The sequence below is a fragment of the Rhipicephalus microplus genome, chromosome 7 (assembly GCF_043290135.1).
Source record: "Rhipicephalus microplus isolate Deutch F79 chromosome 7, USDA_Rmic, whole genome shotgun sequence".
NCBI lineage: Eukaryota > Metazoa > Arthropoda > Arachnida > Ixodida > Ixodidae > Rhipicephalus > Rhipicephalus microplus.
The window spans coordinates 1,478,310-1,499,834 of record NC_134706.1 but is presented as its reverse complement, the minus strand read 5'-3'; the positions used below and the strand labels follow the sequence as shown (position 1 = coordinate 1,499,834).

Below are 21,525 nucleotides of genomic sequence, written 5' to 3'. Positions count from 1 at the left end.
TGGCAAAGCTCTTTCAGAACGGCCGCCACGGCGTCTTGCTACGGTGGCTACGCGTTTTTGTCTGCTAGCGGAAACTTGTTGCGTCGTCGGCGCCACCAAACTGGAAGCTGTCCCGGCGCCGTATGACGGGTCGTCTGATGTGAGGAGTTTTGCAACTTACCTAGTTCTAGAAACGTTGATGGAGAGTACCTTAGTAACCTGCGCTTCGCCGACGACATTGCATTGCTGAATAACTCAGGGGACAAATTGCAACTCATGATTATGGAGTTAGACAAGGAGAGCAAAAAGGTGGGTCTTAAAATAAATCTGCTGAAAACGAAAGTAATGTACAACAACCTTGGAAGAGAGCAGCGCTTCAATCAAGGTAATGGTGCACTTCAAGTTGTCAAAGACTATGTCTACTTAGGGCAGGTAATAACCGCGGAGCCGAACCACGAGATTGAAGTAACTAGAAGAAAAAGAATGGGGTGGAGCACATTTGGCAAGCACTCCCAAATTATGACAGGTAGATTGCCACTATCCCTCAAGAGGAAGGTATATAACAGCTGTATCTTGCCAGTACTTAGCTACGGAGCAGAAACCTGGAGACTTACAAAGAGGGTTCAGCTTAAATTGAGGACGACGCAGTGAGCAATGGAAAGAAAAATGGTAGCTCTAACCGTAAGAGACAAGAAGAGAGCAAAGTGGATTAGGGAACAAACGGGGGTTAAGGATATTATAGTTGAAATCAAGAAGAGGAAATGCACATGGGCCGGGCATGTAGCGCGTAGACAGGACAATCGCTGGTCATTTAGGGTGACTAACTGAATTCCCAGAGAAGGCAAGCGGGTTAGGGGGGACAGAAGGTTATGTGGGCAAATGAGATTAAGAAGTTTGCAGGTATAAATTGGCAGCAGCAAGCACAGGACCGAGTTGATTGGCGGAACATGGGAGAGGCCTTTGTCCTGCAGTGGACGTGGTCAGGCTGGTGATGATGATGATGGTGATGGTGATGTCTGCGTCGGCGGCCTCTTACTGTCGTTGCCAGCAGATGGTGCCGTCTTTGCAGTGTTGTTGTTCCGGCTCAGTGTCTCACCGGGGAGGCCAAGCTCCCGATTTCTTTTTTCTCTCACCTTTCAGGGCGATCACCTTATGGGTGCGAAAATTTGCCGCACACTCTCGCGATTTTTTTGCATGTTCACCACCACATACTGAGCACGGAGGAATACCCTCGTGAGAGATCCACACCCCCTCCACAAGAGGAGCTCTTGTTCGCAGAGTCCGCACGTGTTGGGCTGTGTGTTGGGACATGCATCCGCTTGATGACCGACGGACCCACACAGGCTGCAAGCTGAAGAGTCCTGTAGTATTTGCTCACCGGAATAAGCATGTTCTCATAATGTACAAAAGGCGGTTTCACTTTCTCGGCGAAGGTGACCCGAGTCTTGTTAGAGGATCTGAATTTCCTTACCTTTACGATGGTGCCTGCTTTCCATTGCACCTGCTCTGGAAGCGATTCAGTGGTTTCTGGGTTGCTGACGGCGATGACTCCGTTCGGAGATATCCATGGAGCGGGATCACCCCACGCTCAGTGTTCACTGAAAATTCAAGAAGCCGATGGGCCGCCGCTGGGTTCAGGGTGTGGATCAACACAATGTTTTGCTCACGAGACGGCACAACCGTAATTAACTTTGTTAACTCGGGTCCGAGGTAGGCTGTAAAGGCGGCTTTGTAGCGGTTCTCCAAGAAAGCTTGGTGCAGCGAGACATGTTTGCGTGGCTTGAGCACGACCACGAAGTCCTCTGGGCCTGGTTTTGGGAATGGGCGAGGCATCCAGTTCGTAATAGCCTTGCCTTTGTCTCCTGCAGCCCACGATACTGGAGGCTGCGTCTTGCCTGCCGGGGTTCCGGAGGCTGAGATGGCGTTGGACGCCGCTGTCTTTGCTTAAACGGATGTGCGACGCCCGACGGCTTCATTTAGCGATTGCTGCCAAAAACTCGGGAGCAGGGGAGTTGTCGTCTTGACAGGATGGAACTGTAGTCCAAGCCATGCCTTCGGGATCATAACCCCGCAGGTGAAATGCAGTGGCTGCCATGTTACCTCGGGTGGCCGGTGCGACCCCGTCGACGTTCCAGGTTACCACGTCCCGGCGTCGCCGTTAGGTGTAACAAATGGCCCCCGTGGCCGGGTGAATTTCGGCCATAATGACTTGAAAAGTGGGCCCGCTGGGTCGAAGCTGATTCTAACGGGGTCCAGACGACTTGCTGCGTCGATGGATGTCAGGCTTGGCAGAGTGCAGTTGATTGAAGTGTGGCTCTAGCCGAAAATCGACGGAACCGATGCGCCGCATGTCTTGCTTCATCGCGTGCTCTCAGCACCTCCCTAAAAGAATCTAGTAGGGAGCAAAGCTTTGACCCACACTTTGGTGGCAGTCAGCTGCGTTGTCTCGCTCGTTCACAAGTGTCCCAGTACTACATGAGCTGTTTTGAAGGAAATAAATTCTGCTAGTTGTGTTGATCCTTTGAGACTCTCACCTTAGTGGGAAACCCTACCTTCGTGTGTTCGGCCACTCCAAGCTAACCGAAACGCTGATGCTTGCGATTGAGACCCCCACCCCCTTTTGTTTTTTGCGATGTTTTTTGTTTGTTTGTTCTTGGTTTTTTTTTGTGCCGAAAAAAAAAAAAACTAGAAGCAAATAATTTAGCCCCTTGCCCCCTCCTTGCTGCAAAAATCTCCTGGATTCAGTATCCTTAAACTTGTCAGGTATGTGCATGGGAACAAAAGAGACTTCGTCGTTCACACTGGTCAAGAGCAGAGCCGTCAAGGTTGCCCCCTGTTTGGGACAAGAAGGGGAAATCTTACTTGGAAGCGCGCGCATCTTGCAAGAATCGGGTCAAGCGCGGTTGTCTGAGTTAGTCATTGTCGGCATGCACGTGTGCCATTGAGAATGCCGCAAGAACGCGGTCACTGGGCTGACCGAGATATAATTGCGGCACGCAGACGAGCTTTTACTCCCCCGCTATACGTCATTACTGAGTGTTGTTAGGATGGCGGGGCGCCTCGCTGTTGTATGCACACTCGGCCAGTGCATGGTGTGCTCACCGCTCTGAAGGAGGCTTCTACGAAATGACGTTTAATGAGAGCTGACGGAGCTTGAGCGTGACGACGGCTACCGGCGAAGGTCAACCGACGAAGGTCAGTACAGCTTGACATGGGAGAGAGTGTGACACGCTGAGAACCTATCCCCTCTTGTGTTGTATTTGGCAACGTGGTTTTTACCAATACATTGTCTTTTATGAAAGTGTTGTGGCGATGCGTTGTTGCGATGCGAGCCCACATAGTTTGTGTGGAGATCCTTTGTTCAACCGAGGGTTGAAAAGAGGGTGTTTGAATGTGGAATAAAGAGGTTCAAGCTTGGACCGAGGCAGACGCCCGAGTGCTGCAGTAAAGGGTCTCTTCACCGGGCTACGGCTCTTCCTTCGCGCTGCCACCGAGCACTCAAGTCATTGAGGGGCCCCCATTCCGAACACCAACACATACCCTCCTTAACTAGTGTAGAAGCTAGTTGAGGAGTAGGAAATAAGTAGTGATACTAAAATTTTCTAGGCTTACTGTATCGTGTCCGAAACTCTTGATGGGACTTGACATTTCTGAGGTGATCGAGCACACTACGTTGGCGAATGGACGATTGTCACGCAGGATGGTGACGGAGCAGTTGTCGGCCGCCCGGGAAGAGAGCCTGCAGCTGCGACTGGATGTGGCTCGGAAGGAGGCTGAACTGAAGCACGTGCAGGAGCGGCTGAAGCTAGCACAGGACAGTCTCGAGCCACTAAGGCAGGAGGCTACAACACTGCGTGAGCGCTCGCACCACCTGGGCGACACCCTTGTGCAACACCAGCAGGCACTGACAACCCTCAGACAGGTTCGTGTCGCTCTGTTATTACTCCTTTAATACCTGAATTATGGAACTGCCAAATAAAATATTGTTTTCACTTTACAGCTTTAAACTTTTTAACGACTCCACATTTAAATTATCTAAAATGCACCTTTAACGCATACTTTTAGGTATGTCGCGAATTCTCCACATGCCACATCAGCAGGAACCTTGCTAAGAAAAACGTGCTTCAGAATTATTCTACATGTCGTGTGCCACGTCTTGAGCGCATACACACCATATGAACAAAATTATTGAAAATGGAACTTGCGCCAGCCAGCAGATAAAAAAAAAAATGAAGTGAGCGCTCTTGCACGTGCTTCGTGCTCTCTGTCTTCAGCTACAAAACAATTGGTTCTAGCATAAAATACCTTGGACTAGTTGGCGTTAGATTTTTTACGCTGAAGGCTACGTTCACAGTGAGTACTTGAAAGCCGGCATAACATTTCATCACTTGCTTGCTCGAAATTTTGGGGTATGTCGTGAATTTGTGGCACGGGGCAGTAAAGGGTAAAGAGTACTGACACGATTGCGAGGCTTTGTACTTTTCGTGCTCTTGTTAGGCAATGCTTAACACTTGGTGAGCAACATTGGGTGAGTTGGTGCATAGCTTACCGAGAGAATCATGGTGCTTTCATTCTTTGCACATCAGAGTCGGTCGGACAATAAAGCATTATTGTTTTCATGTGCAAAGGAAACCCAGGAGGCGCGTGCCGAACGCAAAAACGCGGCGACGGTGCACGAGGAGAAAAAAAGTAATCCGAGTGCACGCGCACCAGCCACGTAGACGCTAGGTAGGCATTGGTTGGAGAAAGGCTTGTGGCAGGCGGCCCGAGCCAAGAAGGAAAATTCCAGAGGATGAGCTGGCACTGTGTGTTAGGATGCCAAGTTGCAAAGACATGGGAAACAAGTGTTGCTACTGCGACGGAAGCCGCATAGCCAACCGGTTTTGATGGGTGTCAGTGTGAGAGGCTCGGGGGAGTGGTCGTTGACCTTGGAGGTCCTGAGTGAGGCTGCCCATACTTGCCCCATCCTTGCACAGCAGTTCCTGGTTGACTTGCAGCTTTCCCTTTTTGCGGCAGGATGGTGGCAGCCCACACCAGTCAGCAGAGCGGACTTGCCATAAAGAGAGTCCCAGACGAGGCTAAGCCTAGCCTAGCAAGGTAAAAGAAGACGAAGTCCGGGACACCAGTGGTGAGGACGAGTGGTTCGTTCGACAGGACCAACTGACAACAACAGTAAAAGGTCGAGGAGACTGTCAACGACGTACTTGACAAACCTCAACACGGCATCGGAGAGTAGTCTACATGAATCATTAAATGGCTTGATGGTTGAGAAGCCATATTAGATTATAAAGAGTGGCTAGGGCTAAGAACGAATTTAGACTGGTTTGTAGACTATTTTGCTTGTATTGGCATTGGGGTGGTTTTGTGTCTGCGAGTATTGTTTCCGTTTTTGCTTTTGATTTTTCGCCTTTTATCTTTTGGGTTATAAATTGTGTGTTTTTTGCCATGCCCATCTCCCGACTCTATCAATTCTACTTGATGCAAGCGCTCCCGAGATAAGTTCATAACAATTGGGCTCTATCAATTAAAACACATTCATATTGAGTCGTCCATTTTCCGAACACCCACTATAGGAGACACCCACTGGCAGAGTTATTCAATCATATGAGTTGCGAAACTGCGTTCCGAAACCAGGACACGCCATTGACCGACCTAGCGGGAGTGAGCTGATCATCGCGCCATCTGGGAGCGACAATACAAAACACTGCATTGCCACTTGTGCGTGCGCTTTTATTTTTTTAGGCAGCTCAACGCCGCACGCAACACTGGTGTTGTCGCCTCAATAAATGGCCCTAGCTTGCACGGCGCCCGCCGCGGCTGTCAGCTGTTTTCGCTCTGCAAAGGCGTAATCAAAGCCAGGTAAAAGCATCAAGGTTTATTTCGTCGAAGGTGGTGCTTGCACAATTGTGCTACCATGGTTTTAACGCTGCGCCCTGATTATTTCTATTATTCCTCGCCTGCTCATTTGAAAATGTGCACTTGAGATCAATTGCTCACGGGAAGTTTGACCAATCCTTTTAACTGTTCTACTCTGCGGTTGATGATGTGTCTCACTAACACGAAGGGAGTGATGGCCACACAAACAAGACACAGATACGGTAGAGTGCAAACCAAAGCACAACAGTACCGATCAGTACTTACCGCGAATTGGCCGCTTTGTCTTGCATGCAGCGGTCGAATTCCCCTAATCGCAGTCAATGAGACACGGGCTGGGATACCATATAATTATGAAAGCCAGATGACAAGAAAGTGGCAAATTGAACATTGCTATTTACTTGCAACTAGCACTGCAAGCGTTCTTTTCTCTTCAGGTGCTATGTTCGTGGAGTCTTTCCAACGGCACCGGCGTTTCCTGCTCGGGCAACGTCGTCTACTGCCGTCGACAGACTGTTGGATCCACCCGGATCAACGCTGCATGCCGCTTGCATCACGCCTTGCCGCTCACTATTTTGCCGAAATGTAAACATCGTTAGCTCGTCACATGAATCTGATAAACTGCCGACTTCGCTGCACTGTCCATTACGCTGTGCTAGCTGTGTACCTACCACACGAACATGCCGCTTATAGCCACGTTACTTCTAGCGCAATGCGGAAACTATGAAAATTGACACAACATCAAGAGAACAAGCAGCTCCTCTGTCCTTTATCACGTCTCCACCACTGCGACAAAGTAACATGCTTTGTACCCTTAAGCACCAACTCACCTAACTACAAATTCTAGGCGCGGCCATGCTGTTTGGCAGAATGCGGCGGCGCTCACAATAACGCAAAAACACAAAATATTGCACTTTTTAGTTAGTTTTATTGTCAAGAGATGGTGCTACAATCTACTCACTTCCGCCATTTCAGCCAATGTCGTGTTCGCATTTTGATACATGGAGCCTATGGAAAGTTTCGCAACTCGTATGATTGAATAACTCTGACCAACTGAGGGCAGCAATGTGCTCGATTATGTGTTGGTCTTCAAGTTTCTGCAGCCAAGCCAGCACCTGCTCATAAAGGGTAGAGGGCAGCTGTCGCAGCTTATTGGCAATGAATGGAACTATGTCAAAACACCAACTCGCCCCACAGTCAGCTCATTTGAGTGGAACGGACTTGCGAACATTAACTTGGTGTTCAGATTCTTTGGAAAGTTCTAGCAGCTTGTCAAAGAGATGTTTTTACTCTGAATGTAGCTCAGCTAGCTTTAGGAGTGCTGGAGGTCAATGCAAAACACTAAAGCGGTTTACCTTCAGTGTTCATCTGTAGTGCTGCAATTTGGTCTGAGCCCAATACAGTGGTGCCTTCAGATACAACATACAGATGAATGCAAACAGTTCTTTCTTGAAAGTACTTTCTTGAAACGCAGAGGAAGAGACAAAACATTCTCGAACTATTATCTTTGAGTTGTAGTTGTCAAAAAGCTGCACTGAGGTGGGCTTCAAGGGGCGAGTGTTTGCAAAAAAACTGACGGTAGAGTTCTCTAGCCAAAATAGTGACAGAAGATACTGTATCCACTAGAAAGGAGTTACCGTATTTACTCGCATAATCCTCGCACTTTTTTTTTTTGCCAGAAAACCGATGCAAAGTTGGGGGGTGCGAGAATTACGTGGGGAAAACTTTCCACGAAAACGCAGAGAGCGAAAAAAAAAAAAAAAAACGAAGTGGCCGCAAATCGGGATTCTCACACCAGCAACTTACAGCAATCTTTACAAAGTACTGATTAGAACTTACCTCAACAATAAAAGCAGAGGTTCAACACAAGGCAAGATTTATGTGAGACACAAAAAGTGGAAGCAAATGGTCGAGAATTAGAATACCATACGCGAAGCTTCTGGGCGTTGCGGGTGTAGCGGTAGCGGTCGGTGCTCAATAGGAGCCCTCAAAAGGTAAGCGTAGAACGTCAGTATTGGGCTGATGGCTATTTAACAGAATCGTCCACAGTTTCCTTTTGAAGAAATAAAGTTTGCCATCAATCCCAGTTTTAGGCACACGGCAAGCCCAACGCGTCTTGGTGGCTTTCAGCTGCCGTCACTAGTAGCGAACACAAAGCTCGCAGGCTCCGAAAGGCCTACAGGCGGCCTTGTTGCCGTTGTTTAGCGTATGATCTATCACTTGCAACTTGAAGCAGCCGTGTGGCTTCAGTATCGCCCCATAACGTGCCAAGATTACCGACACAACACACAAAACACGCCGCAACGCACACTGGCCACTTCGGCTTGGCTTAGATTGGATTGGATCTCCGTGCAATACGCTTGATGCTTAAGAAATCGCGCCAGATGGTGCGCGCTATCATCATCAATGGCTGGAACGAGCAGACGACATTATTGCGGCAGTTTTCGGGGGTGTGATAATTACTCGAGGAAAAAAAAATCATATTTTTGGGGGGGCAATGTGGGGGGTGCGAGAATTATGCGAGTGCGAGGATTACGCGAGTAAATACGGTACATAGTGCAACCTTCCACAGTGACAGATGCGCAAATGCCAGGCCTGTGTCCCTTGACAACACAGACTGTTTTTCCACTACAGTGTGAGCTAGTGTTGCCATCGTCATCAACTTCTCGAATTTTCGCTGAATTTCCAGACGACCTGCACATACAAAATACACGTCCCAATTTTCTCGCACTGGCGACATCTGTGTTTGCCGGGGCTTAAAAGCAAGACTATTTGCAAGGTGATCAATCGCACCACAACGATAAAAAGCTTGAGGGCGTGAGGTGACTTTGGCTTTGCACATGTCCCAACGTGGGCACTCGTTTGCTTGTTTCGAAGACAGAGAAGAGCATTGCGTTTTTTTTACGTGACGAACTGAAGCATCATCACATAATTCCTTAGCTTGAACCGTGGCTTGTTCGCATTGATTAGTCGTTGTGATGGCTCATGAAATTGTACATGAGGAACCTTCAAAATGTAACCACTTGCTTATAAATCATGATCATAATATTCGAGACGAGCTGATCGTGCATTCAGTGTGACTTCCAAAAGTACAATCAGCAATGAGGACTTCCAGAGCAGCGACATACTCTTCTACCGTCTCACATGCAAACATTGTCGTGCCACGATGACATTGACTGAACGCCTGAAATGGTTAGAAAGCCAGGCAATCGCAAAATCATATGCGTTGTTTGTTGACTTGGTGTCACTTGTACTTGAGGGGCCAGCAACAGTAGCAGTAGCAGAGCCAGACTGCAAGTCCGCTGGCTTCAGTGTCGACAAAATTGGCAGCCCCTCCATGGGGGGCGAAAACAGGTGAGCAGGATCGCTTTTCTGCATTTCGCTGGAAGATCTGATGCTCCAGAAGCCACCATGAACGTCCGAAAGGTTTGCTTCCACTGGTACCATGGGAAAGCCAGATGACGAGGCAAAGGCAGGAAAAGCAGTGCGGTTGTAAGCCTGGAATCTTGCTCTAGCAAGCTCTCATGGGTTGAAATCTTGTCCTCATCTTCTGTCACTGTCTCTTTCTCTTTTTCTTTTATCTCACTTTCTTTTTCTATGTAATTTTGTATCTTACTATCTTCCTTCTCTTTCTTTCTCTTTGTGCTCGTTCGTTCACCCATCAGCGTTATTGCATTCTACATCGGGCAAATTGGTGCCTAGGAGCGTAGCAGAAGAGGGTCAAGGGAGTGTGTGTCACTTCAGGATGATGCTTTTCTGATGGCTCTGCACGGCATTGTGAAAAATTTGGCAGCGGTGCTGTGGTTAGTCTGTTGGGAATCTTTTTTGATGATCCTTCTCATTTCCACCTCGTTTGTGCAGGAGCTCTCGTCAGCGCAGGAAACAGCGTCTCGCGCAGAGGTGCTTCTTGAGAGTGCACGGGCTGAGCGTGACCAGCTACGTGAAACAAACATGCGCCTGGAGCGTGACCTGGCGGCGCTGCGTCAGGAGAAAGGGTCCCAGGTAAAGTTTGTTAAACGTATGTTAAAAGTGCACTAAAGGCAACTATGAAGTCGACGTTGATTGTTGAAATACCGTATTTATGCGCCTAATTTGCACCCTCGCATAATTTGCGCAACCCTAATATTTTGCCAGCTTTTCAAAGAAAAACATTTACTCGCATGTTTCGCGCTCCCTGATGCGCTTGAGCCAGCTCGGCGGCGTTTGCACCTTTTGACGTTTCGATGCTTCGGCCGGGTGCGCGCCTCGCCGAGCAGACGAGCGCAGTCTAACAGGCTGCGAGTGTGACGTTCTTTCTTCCGAGGACTTCCTCTGAACGAGGTCCCTAAAATACCGCACCCGAACACAAACCTGTTAACAGGTCGCCGAAAACGCTCGAGCGTTAGGCCAATCTTTACCACCGCAATAATGGCAAGTGTCCTGGCACGGACGACTTTCTGCATTGGAGGCGTGTGAGAGCCTGCTGTGCCAACTGTTCCCCTCGTTCTCTGCGTCCGCACTGCAACGCATGCTTGGTTAATTTCGGAAGTTTAGGTTTTGCCTAATTTCGGAAGTTTAGGTTTAGTTTATGATTTCCCGCACATGAGCGGGAAATCAAAATTGTGCTTTTACAACATCAAATGAACCCGGACGATCAAACAAGTCGAGGTATATCCTTTTTGGCGGCGCTGTGTACAATTGCACACATCAAATTCGTAGAAATGTCACTCACAACATACTCCTTCATTTTCTTTTCTCAAATGTATCATTGGGTGTCTTGGAATTATGCCATGCAAATTTGACGCATTTCCAGACAGTGCATCGTAATTAGTGCCCGAAGGTGTTATTGAATTTACAGCCAGAATTCTGAATATACACATAGTTGAAAATTTTCGGAATAGCTTTCACGGTCCTTTTGAGTGAATCAGACGACAATGAATAAGTGCGTAAATAAATGGATTCAGTTCCTGCCTTCCTCAAGCTCTATGTGTTCAGGTGAAAACATTATTGTCACATTCCCAAAGTACACTTCGAACACGATGTGAGTTCGACTTACACCCTTTCTTTTTTTTTTTTTACGGTGAATCTGAATACATGCTGCGGTGCTTGGTAGACCAAAAGCCATGTTTTTTTTTTATTTCAGTGAGGGGGGAGGGAGGCTAGAGCACATTCTCTGGCTACGGGCATAGTACCATATAGTGTTAAAGATACGAACTGTACAGCTTATGTCACTTTAAGTTGACCAGTGAAAAGTCTGTCATCGACAAAAAACATGGTGTTGCAGCAATGTTGACCGAGGTTTGTAGCATCATAGTCTCGATTGTGGTGCTGTCATGACTGCACGGACAGTCAACGCTGGTCGAAAAAGTTCCTGAAAGCACTAGCTCACCATTTTAATATAGCAGGTCACAACTACGGCGACCTAAAACTTTACGACCTCCAGTCTTGTTCCCAAGAGACAGAAAATATACAGCCATACGTTATTAACAAGTTCAATACACTTCAGTCAGCAGGTATAAATGCTTCAAATGTTGCTCTTGGGTCTATGCGATGGGTCTATGCGATAATGGTACATACACAACAAAAGCCCATAAATGTGGGGGTACTATTGTTAAGTGGTGTTTTCTTTCACCAATCATTACACAGTGACACGTGTACCCCCCCCCCCCCCCCCACCTGCCTAACTCACTTCCACTGTTTTTTCCATTTTTTTTTTCTCAGAATACCTCGGAATTTCTTCTGATTCGCTGAATTTGCCATGACATCCTCTCATTGCTCCTCCCCATAGAGTTTTCATTAGAAGGAACTTTGGGACTAGTGTTTATGGGAGCTGCAATGCGGAGTGCTTCAGAGAGCATGGGAATGATGGGGAGTACACGGATTTGTTTCATTTTTTTTACCTTTCGCTCCGGTTGGCCTTGCGGGGCTTGTAGCTGCTTTGTTACAAAACAGCAATTGGCAAATGTTCAGCATTTGCACTTTTAGTCTTACCATTTGAAATCAGCTCACGAAATTCAAAAGGGTTTGTTCTTTCCTTCAAAACAAAACCGAAACAGCAATAAACAAAGCCACAAGTGCTATTTGAAGACCGCAAGTACGAAGTCTAGGCAAATTCGTGTAGTACCCATCATTCTCGTGGTCGCTGAACGATCGCAGCACCAGTCCACTGTAGTTAATTTTAGGAAACTCTATGCACCCTCTACTCTCCTGTGTTTAGATTGGAGGTACGAATCATGCACTGAAAAAATCATTTGCAGGCTTGAAGAAGACAAGTCCGCTCTATCACCCATCTTCCCCTTTGTGCCTTTCTTTTAGATGTCTCGTATCTGTTTTGCAGGCACGCATCCTTTCCAACCTGCAGACACTGCAGATCAACTTGGAGCGCATGGATTATGAGCGCAACGCTGCTGACCAGGCCAAGGTGAGCAAGGCTTCTTGTGTCATTTTTGTCAATGAAAAGAGGTCTGCATTCCCCGGGAAAAAAATTATGCAAATATTCTGACTGTAATATAAACACTGCATTGTTTTAGTGCGAACTGAAGATTCCATGTAAAATTTTGTGTCTCTGGCGAAAGCTGAGCTGAATTCTTATAATTCATGCTTGCTTTTTTTTTAAGCTGTGTCAGTACAAAAACTGATTGCAAAGTAAAGTTAAATGATAGTCAGAGTGGAAATCAAGTTGAATAATTTTCTAATATTTTTTAATATCTTTTAATAAAGAGCGTTTCTCTGTGTAGAAATTCCCCACTTCTACTAGCTCCTCCACTCAGAAACAACCATACAAAAAGTAAATGTTTGAAGTGCATATCGAGGCTTCCAATTGGCTGCATCAGCCAAGTTGCTCTAGTGTCTAGCCATTGGCCTGATTTCCACACGAACACTGTATTAATGCCAAGGCTTCCAGGGTGAATTCAATGTCTAATGAATCAAGTTGAAAATTTAAAAAGTTGTTCCTTCATGCATTTATTACAAATGTAGGCCTCATTAAACTTGATTTATCTTTTGAAAGTTATACTCACGGTGGCCATTGTCAAAACTCGGATATGTAAATTCCTGCAATTCGTTCAGTGTAATGATGGTACCCCCAAATTTGTTTTTTTTTGTCTGTATACAAAGTGCAATGGTAGTGCACGTTAAACGCTGCTGTAGAACTTTGTTCTTTCGTTCCAGTTGGTATGAAGTCAAGGCTTTCATGCTTGCAATTGTGAAAACTGAAAGTAACCCAGTAAGATATATGCTAACCTGCTCTGGTTAATGCATCCCCGGAAAGAAAATATGATTGTTCGGCTGTAACATTCACTGCTGAGTCAAACTGTGGTCATACAGTGCATTCTGCAGCCAAGAATTCGCATTCAGGTGTGCACGAAGGCCCCTCTTGTGTACATGTGAACCACGAAGTGGTGGGCTGCCACAACGCGGCAACAGCATCTTCTCTGTAGTGCCTAATTTCTCACCTTGCACTTTCTCTGCATTGCTCAATCGTTTCTTCTGTGTCTTCTTATTCTATCATTTCTTCCGCATGATCTCTCAATTGCTATATCGCCCCCTCAGCCATTGGGCCAAGCTGTCTGTTAATCATATACTAACCGGAAGGTAGGTGGCCCGGTGGCTGACAAAATTTTAAACAATTTTCAAAAAATGTCTGTGTAGTATCGTTCTTCCCGTCCTGGTCTGGGACAGGCGGTGATACTGCGCCGCTCGCTGGGCTTCTGCGATTTCTTCCAGCGTGTTGTGAACGCCCAACGCGAGCATGCGTTCCGTGTTGGTGTGGGGGTATAGGCCCAGGGCCGTCTTGTATGCCTTTCTGATCATCGCGTCAATCTTGATCTTCTCCGCCGCTTTCCAATTGTGGAGTGACGCGACGTAAGAGATGTGGCTGACTGCAAACGACTGGGTGAGTCGTAGTAGACTGTCTTCTCGCATGCCCTGGTACCGCGGGATACTACAACGCTTCGGAATCAACGCGCCAGCGACGACTCTGGAGGTACCAAAGCAGCTACCCCGGGACGTTCTCCAAAAACTGAGGGTTCCACCCTTACCGAAGCACATGCATCCGCAAGTACACCAAGAAAGAAGAACGGCGAGAGCCACGGCCCTCACAAAAGGTCACGCCAACGATCCGCGCGCGTACTACGTGGACGTGGCAAAGTATCCCCACCGGCCAAGCACGTACGCAGCAGCAGTCATCGCAGCAGACACTGGAGTACTCACAATGTCGGGAAGCATACGGTGCAAGTCGCCCACGCAAGCCGAGGAGTTTGCAATCGCACTGGCACTAGCGATCCCGGATTGCCGCACGGTTCTCAGCGACTCGAAGACGGCAATAGTCAACTTTGCTACAAACAACGTCCATGGAACCACTGCAAGAGTATGTTCAACTATAGCAATACCGGAAACCAACATTACCGTCAAGTGGTTCCCTGCGCACGCCGGGGAGCTGGACGTGGGCCCGAACCGCAACGAGGAGGCAGATACGGAGGCACACGCGCTAACTAGCCGCGGGTCTCTGTCAACGCATTCCTCGGAGCCGCAACGACCCGATGCCGAAGACGGAGAGTATTTTATCACAACCTACGCCGACGTTCTGCAGTGGTACAGAACGAGCAGACGCCTCTACCCACCGCCTCATCGAGACCTACAACGCAGAGAAGCAGCCACACTACGGCAGTTGCAAGTACAAGCCATATGGACACCCGTCTGGGCAAAGCACGTTTGCCCGGAGGTTTACGCTACTGATGTATGCCAACACTGCAAGAAGGCGCGAGCCACCCAGAGACACCTCCTCTGGGACTGTGCACCACTGCCGGGTAACCAAGAAGTAATGCTAACTGCCATAAGCAGCAAAATCATCAGCCGAGAGCCAGGCAACCAAAGAGACGTGGTCCAGCACGTGCTTAGCATCCTGGAACGTCAGTGGCCGAAAGCGGCGCCCCCACGGGTTTGACGCGAGTAGGTTGCTGCTCTGGGACGTCCGAGCACGCTAGTGTCGCTTTAATCCCCCTACCCCTTCCCCCTTTATGCCGGATCGTCAATAAAGTTGTTTCACTCACTCACTCTAAAAATGTCTCTCTTTTGTAGCACAGTGGTTTCATTCACTGATGGCACCATAGGATGATTTTGCTGAGGTTCCACACCATTTCGGGATGCAGACTGCGTGGCCACTACAACAGCTGCCAGCAGAGCTAACAATGTGGCTTGTGCCACATTGTTAGCTCTGCTAGAAATAATGCTGTTGAACACCTCCAGTTCGGTATGAGACCTGCAGAATAACAGAAAGCTTTGTGCTGTAGGCAGAGCAGCACGAAGACGAATGCTCTCTGGGAGAAAAGTGTGGAGGAAAGACATCTGCTCAACCATATGCCTTGGACACAGTGGCAGCATCACTATGGTTACGTGGCACAGCGTGTTCTGTAGGGGTAGCGGCATGTGTACGTCCTTATATTTTGCACTCAAATTTGGCAGACTGGAGATGTTCGATGGCATCTATTCTTTCTGCGGCATTATTAGCTCCGCAGTAATCTTCCAGCTGTTGTTGTAGCTACGAGGCCAGAACTTCCTAAGAGAATTTGTCCTGGAAGATATCTGGAAGGTTTCTGGCTATCAGACTGTGAAAAGAGGCGATGCTTACTGTCATTTATGAGAGAACTCGATAAATTGCAGTGCGGGCACTTGGGGACTTCGTCTGCGGTCGACATTATGCTTGGTTTTGTGTTCTAAAGTCCGTTTTACTGTGCGAGATGAAGATGATGCAGTTGCAAGTCGCAGTGAATATGCCTGTCCAAAGACAGAACGTAATCTGATTATCGAATGCCTGCGGCCTAGTACGCATTATCTATGGTCAAGTTTATCCTCAAGCTGTGGCTTTTTAGGCACTTTCGCAAGGTTTTGCATTGTGCTGTACCGTGATTTTTACATGCATTACACAGAGTTCAGCGTGTTGAGCCAACAGTGGCGTGGTAGTTTTGTAAATGGATAGGATGAGTCGCATGTGATCTTGTGAACGTACAGGATTGTATCCTAAATGCATGAGAATATTGCTTCAGGTCTTTGGCAAACACAACAAGTTGAATGTTCAGGATTTGCACTTTTAGTCTTACCATTTGAAATCAGCTCACGAAGTTCAAAAGGGTTTGTTCTTTCCTTCAAAACTTTCCTTTAGCTCTATTTCCAAGCGGTAATGCAGAAAGAACCGATGCTCATGCAGCGTTTCAATTGCCGCCACAGCAGTAGCGTTTCATTATGCTTACGCTGGAGTTTTTGGGCACTTACATAGGATCGTGAACCTCAATTTTTACTGGATTCTGATTGTACTTTTTTCCAGATATATTTATTTTCCCGGTTCTTCCAGATCGCACTTTTTTCCGAGATAGTGCAGTTGCTTTTCATGTTCCTTTTTTTTTTTTTGAAACCTGTTGAGATTCTATTGTATGAGATGATCTGGTTGTAGCGTCGTCTAGTGTCAGTGTGTGTCTTACTTGTTGCGCAGATGTCCCAACTGGAGCTCCGGTGCGAGTCACTGCAACGACAGCTGGAGGCACAGGCGGAGCAGCAGACTTCGCTGGCTGCAGCCTGGGAGCGGCAGATCCGAGAGGCCCAGGAGCGTGCCGCAGCGGAGGCGGAGCGTTCGCGCAAGTCCACAGATGAGCTGGTCGATGCTTACGCGCAGCTCCATCAAGCTCGACAAGAAGTATGAGTGCTTTTCATTTACTAGGGATGGGCGAGTAGCAGTTTTGTGGTTCAATGCAAAGTTCAAGGGAATAGTGGTTTGGGCGAATAATTTCGTGTTGAATAGTTCGAATGTTGTATTTACAGTGAAATCTCGTTACTACAAATCTCAAGGAACCGCTAACAATAATTCATTATTTTGAAAATTAATTGTAGTGAAAGTATTACACATTTGTGCTAAAATTGTAAATGCAACCCTATGAGTCGCCTGCTTGTGTCGTGTATGCATTCGCGACCACACGAAATATTGCGGAACCAGTGCAGGTTTATTTGAGTAAGAACGGGATCTATCCTGATGTGGGCAGTTCAACTGCTGAGTGGGAATATAGGTCCTTAGTTTCTGTAGTCCTTAGTTTAGGTGACCAAAAAAAAAAAAAAAAAGAAAAACAACCCATAGCTGCCGAAACACATTGATTTACGAATTGGGTGCACCACGCCCCGATTGTCGGAGCTCCCCTTAACCACCATTGCGACTGTTCCTGTTCGTCAGGCGAAGCACCACTGTCTTCGAAAAACGAGTTTGTCGCTGGCTGCCTCCCACTGTGCGTTGTCTTCAGTGCCATCCAGCGAGTTGCTGATGCAACATTTCTTGGAAGCATTTTCTACCATGGAATCTGGTAACGAACGCCAAGCGGAAAGCACCCAGCCACATGCAGACGCAAGTGGAGTCCACTGTAGGCAGCCCGTTGTTGCTTTAAGTTGTCCCCAGACATCCACTCTTGGTACTCCAGCCGCACTCGGTCCTTGAACGGCTTGTTTAGCACAACATCGAGCGGCTGGAGGGCAGACATCATAACACCTGGTGTCACGGCAAGGTCCGTCTTTCCATCTCCGAGTGCACATTTCACAGCATTGGTCAGGTGATCATGGAACGCATCTAGCACCAGTATGCTGCGAGGACGCAGCAGTGCACTTGGCCGACGGTTCCAGACTACTCGTATCCGTTCGAGCATCATGGCCTCGTCCATGTATCCCTTTTTGTTCACGCGAACGACAACACCGGGCAGGAACACTTTCTACGGCATTGTCTTAAGTTTGAAAATGACGAAGGACGGAAGCTTTCTACTGTCTGCCGTGCATGCCAGCATGACGGTGAAGCCCGAGTGCTCGTTGCCAGTGGACAGCAGGTTCACATTTTTGGTGTCGTGCTTCGTGATTGTGGTCGACGAAGGCATGTCAAACCACATGAGGGTCTTATCGGCGCTGCCAATCTGTGCCATCATGTAGTTGTTCTGCTTCCAAAGCTGGTTCACCAAGCGCTGAAAGTTTATATCATTGTGCTCGAACTCCTCCAGCAACTTCTGACAAATGGATGTGTGCCGCTGGAGAGAAAATTTTATGTGCCTCATGAATTGACGCAGCCAAGAGTTTGGTGCACGAAACTCTTCTCTCGTGAGCCCAGCTTCTTGAACGACTTCCACTGCCTTTTTTGTGAATGAAATCCACGGTCACTGGTAGCGAGCGCGCACGAACTTCCCACAAAAAGTCTGCCAGCGTATCTTCCAGCTGCAGATGAATTGCACTTCGGCCATGAAACGTCATTTTTTGAGGATCGCACATCGACAGCTTTCCTTTCTGCGCTCTCCAATAGTGCACACTTTTTTCGATACACCAAAGCGGTGCTGGGCATTCATGTTGCAGTTTTTTTCCGTAAACTCAACAACATTTAGTTTAAACGCAGCTGAGAACCGCCTCCTCGTACCACTACTCATATTCAATGAACAAAAAAAAAAACTAAAAATCAAAGTCAAACGCAAGGTCAAGCGAAGTGAGAACTTTGAACAGATCAGAAGCAAATCAGAGACACATAGAAGATAGAGGTAAAAAAAAGCCTGCTATTGAATTTTGATGTGGATATGGCGGTGTCCAGCTCCTCATGCACATGCAAGCCACATGTTGCCACACAGTGGCGCACTGTTGGCTAGACGTCGCTATATAAGACAAGGGGGTACTTTAGCTTGTTGTTTTATTTAAGATATCATGACTTATATTCTGGTTTATACGGTACTTGGTGTGTGCTATGTAAACGTTGTCTTCGTTCTCGTCGTCGTTTCCTTATCACAACTAATGAATGATGTGGAACTTATTGGTTGTCAGCTGAGCTCACGTGCACGCTTTGTTGTCGCACTGTGCATAGTGTTCAAGTGAAACGAGCTCGAGTAGTCATTGGTGGCTTCATTCCGTAAGTCACTCGCGTCGCCTGCCGTAGCATTCCTTTCGTGCTGCTTCGAGGTTTCAGCTTGAACGTTCTGTCTCAAACCAAAAGGCTAGAAAAGAGTCGTGCAAGAACCATGCAGGTGCTGTTGCAGAACTGCCCGACGAAGACATGCACCATAAGCAAGTACCAGGCGATGATGATGGCGATGGGGCTATCGCACATTTGAGTAGGGCAGGGCACTTAGAAAAATATGTGGATGCTCTGATGATGATGATGATGATGATAGGGACGGCTACAGAACTGGGTATTCATATAACTTCTTCAGCCCCCACAATATACAGAACAAGAAAGAGCTTTCTTGTTGTGTGTATTAAAAAAAGGTGTAATATGGGTACATACCAACTCGCCCAGCTATTTCTTTTACTGCGAGCTGGATATTAGTTCCGCTACCGCGAGTCACTTTTTAAAGGGGCTTGGCAACATTTTTTTTAGCGTGGTCAGAAAACGGTGCCAATCAGTAGTAGAGGCTACCGACGACACGCGAGCAAAATATATTATAGCGCAGCACGCGTCCTGGAATTAACACTAAATTATCAAAGTCAGCTAAAAATTGCTTTCTCTTCTCTCGACAAATCGCGGAGTATACCCAAAAATTATGCGTAGCAAGCCCACTATCAGCCATTGGCTGATTTGAACATGGCGCGCTCGCTCGTTACAAAGATCGCCGCAAAAGGCTGCTACTTGTCCACGTGTGCGTGCGCGATCTCCCTGAAAAAGTTGCGTATTGGAGTTGAGGAAAATAAAAAAAAGTGCTCAAGGTCCCGAGACGCACGTGACGTTTTTTTTGTGGCCCTGCCATCTTTCCCTGCTTAGCTTCCAGCGCTATAGTCGGGACGAGAGAAGGGAGAATGTAATTGCAGCATGGGACAAACCTTTGTAACTCCACACACACTGGACGGATGCTTAAAATTTTTGCGGCGTTGTATTCGTGAGGCAATAAGCTCTTCCAGTGAGTTTATTTCATAGTTACTTGAAAAAGTATTTCACGGCACATTTAAGATCGGTATTCATTATTTTGAAGTGTTGAGGAAATACAGGGTGGATGAAATACGATACGCTATTCTAAAATATTTGGTATTCTGATACTTGTAGTAGTGAAATATATTTACATTAGATCAATGAATATTTGGAGGGAGATTTTTCAAAGAGATTGTTAATCTGAGGTTCGAAATAACGAGATTTGACTTTACTTGCATAATTTGCACGCTTTTTTCGTGATTTTCAGGGCCCCGAGAAGGGGGTGCACAAATTACGCGGGGATTTTTTGAGCGTTAACAAAATATTGTGTCACAGTCCTAACGTGTGCAGTATATATGTTAATAAATCGTAGCACAAACAAAGTGTACTTGTTAATTTAAAAAAAAATTAGCAGGTACCTTGACCAGTCAGATCCGGTCACGCCCCGTATAGCGGGAATCGTTGATTGCGAAGTGTGATTGGGAATCATCGGCGCAGCGGCTGCCACCGCACTCCCGAAGCGCATCGTCCTCGGTTCTGTGAAGCGCCTTCGAATGCCCCATTTTCTGGTAGCTCTTCTCGAAAATGCTGGGAGAAACTTGGTCTAACGACACGGTGATGCCGGAATATCTAAGCATTCGCACTTTGGTGACCCCGCTACTCACCGTAGCGAACGATCACCGCGGGTTCACGCTTAGCGAGCCACAGGGCCGTGACTCCGTTTACTCGCGTGTAGCGCACCTCTCCGCGCGCGCTCAACTAAGGCGTTTAGCGCGGCGCGGCAAACAGACAGTGTTCTAATGCAAAATACACACTTTTTTGCCTCTGACGGCACCCCGAACAACAGTACAACGTCCGCTCCCGGGACGCGGGTAGCAAAGGCACCCGCACACGGACGTTCACAATAAGGGGAAAACCGCGAGCACGTCGCATCTGGCAAAGGCGAGCTTTGAACTGGCGGTCGGGAAAAGGTCCCTCGCGGCTATGCTGCGCACTCTCATGATGGCCAATGAGCCTGGTCGCGAGTGTTAGGGCAAACCTTGTACGCGTAGGCCTACAGCAAGTGCGGCTCGGTGTGGTACGACCACTTGAAGCACTAGGAACCGCTGTGGGCTTTGCGTACGGTACCGAAGCTAGCACTCAAGTAAACACGCCTGCCGAGGTGTCCAAGGCCACCCCAGGCAGGCTACAGTCCGGCGATTCCCAAAGGGGAAGTAAACGAAGGAAAACATGTGCTTACCCGGCGCCGACCACGGAGGAGAGAGATCAGCTCCCTCGGCGCGCACATAACTCGTGCCGCCCGCACATGACGCTATCTATCGCCACGTGCCGTTAGCAGAGCAGAAAAGCAAAAGGGTGTGGCCGTGTGGCGGAATGCCCGCGAAATGGTCGCGAGCGCGCCTCAGATCCCCACATCCTCCTCTCCTTAATTCAACCTATATACCGGTCTGCAAGAGTAGCCGGTCGTTGCCCATGCATGCAAAGGCATCATGCAATGGGCAACAGCTAGCCTCAGCCTCGCTCTGCAACTGCTGCTGAAGAAAAAAAATAAAACAAACCAAGAATACACTTGTGAATTACAATGGCGCCGCAGAGGAGGGGTAAGTTCATGATGCTCACGCAAGAGCGCGTCCACGACTCAGAGGGGCAGCGTCACGTAATGTTTGACTTGGGTGACTGCGTGGATGCGAGAGTGCAAGGCGAAGGTTCTGGTTGAGTCCCTCATGCGTGGAACGGGCTAACCTTCGTCTCGTCGATCTTGACGACAGCCCTGCGAGTCCGACGAACGCCGC

At 47.8% G+C, this 21,525-nt stretch overlaps 1 protein-coding gene across 7 annotated transcripts in view; it reads left to right on the top strand.

The window, feature by feature from the left end:
* Mgtor (nuclear basket protein megator) overlaps window positions 1-21,525 on the top strand; it is a 905,575-nt gene that overhangs the window by 148,128 nt on the left and 735,922 nt on the right. For all 7 annotated transcript variants that reach the window (XR_012884775.1, XM_075868440.1, XM_075868441.1 and 4 more), the window contains exons 15-18: window positions 3,679-3,901; window positions 9,715-9,855; window positions 12,170-12,253; window positions 16,319-16,519. Coding sequence is in view for 6 of the 7 variants with exons in the window: in XM_075868440.1 (XP_075724555.1) it covers window positions 3,679-3,901; window positions 9,715-9,855; window positions 12,170-12,253; window positions 16,319-16,519 (649 nt within the window). In the remaining variant the exon portion in view is untranslated. The remainder of the gene's footprint in view (window positions 1-3,678; window positions 3,902-9,714; window positions 9,856-12,169; window positions 12,254-16,318; window positions 16,520-21,525) is intronic.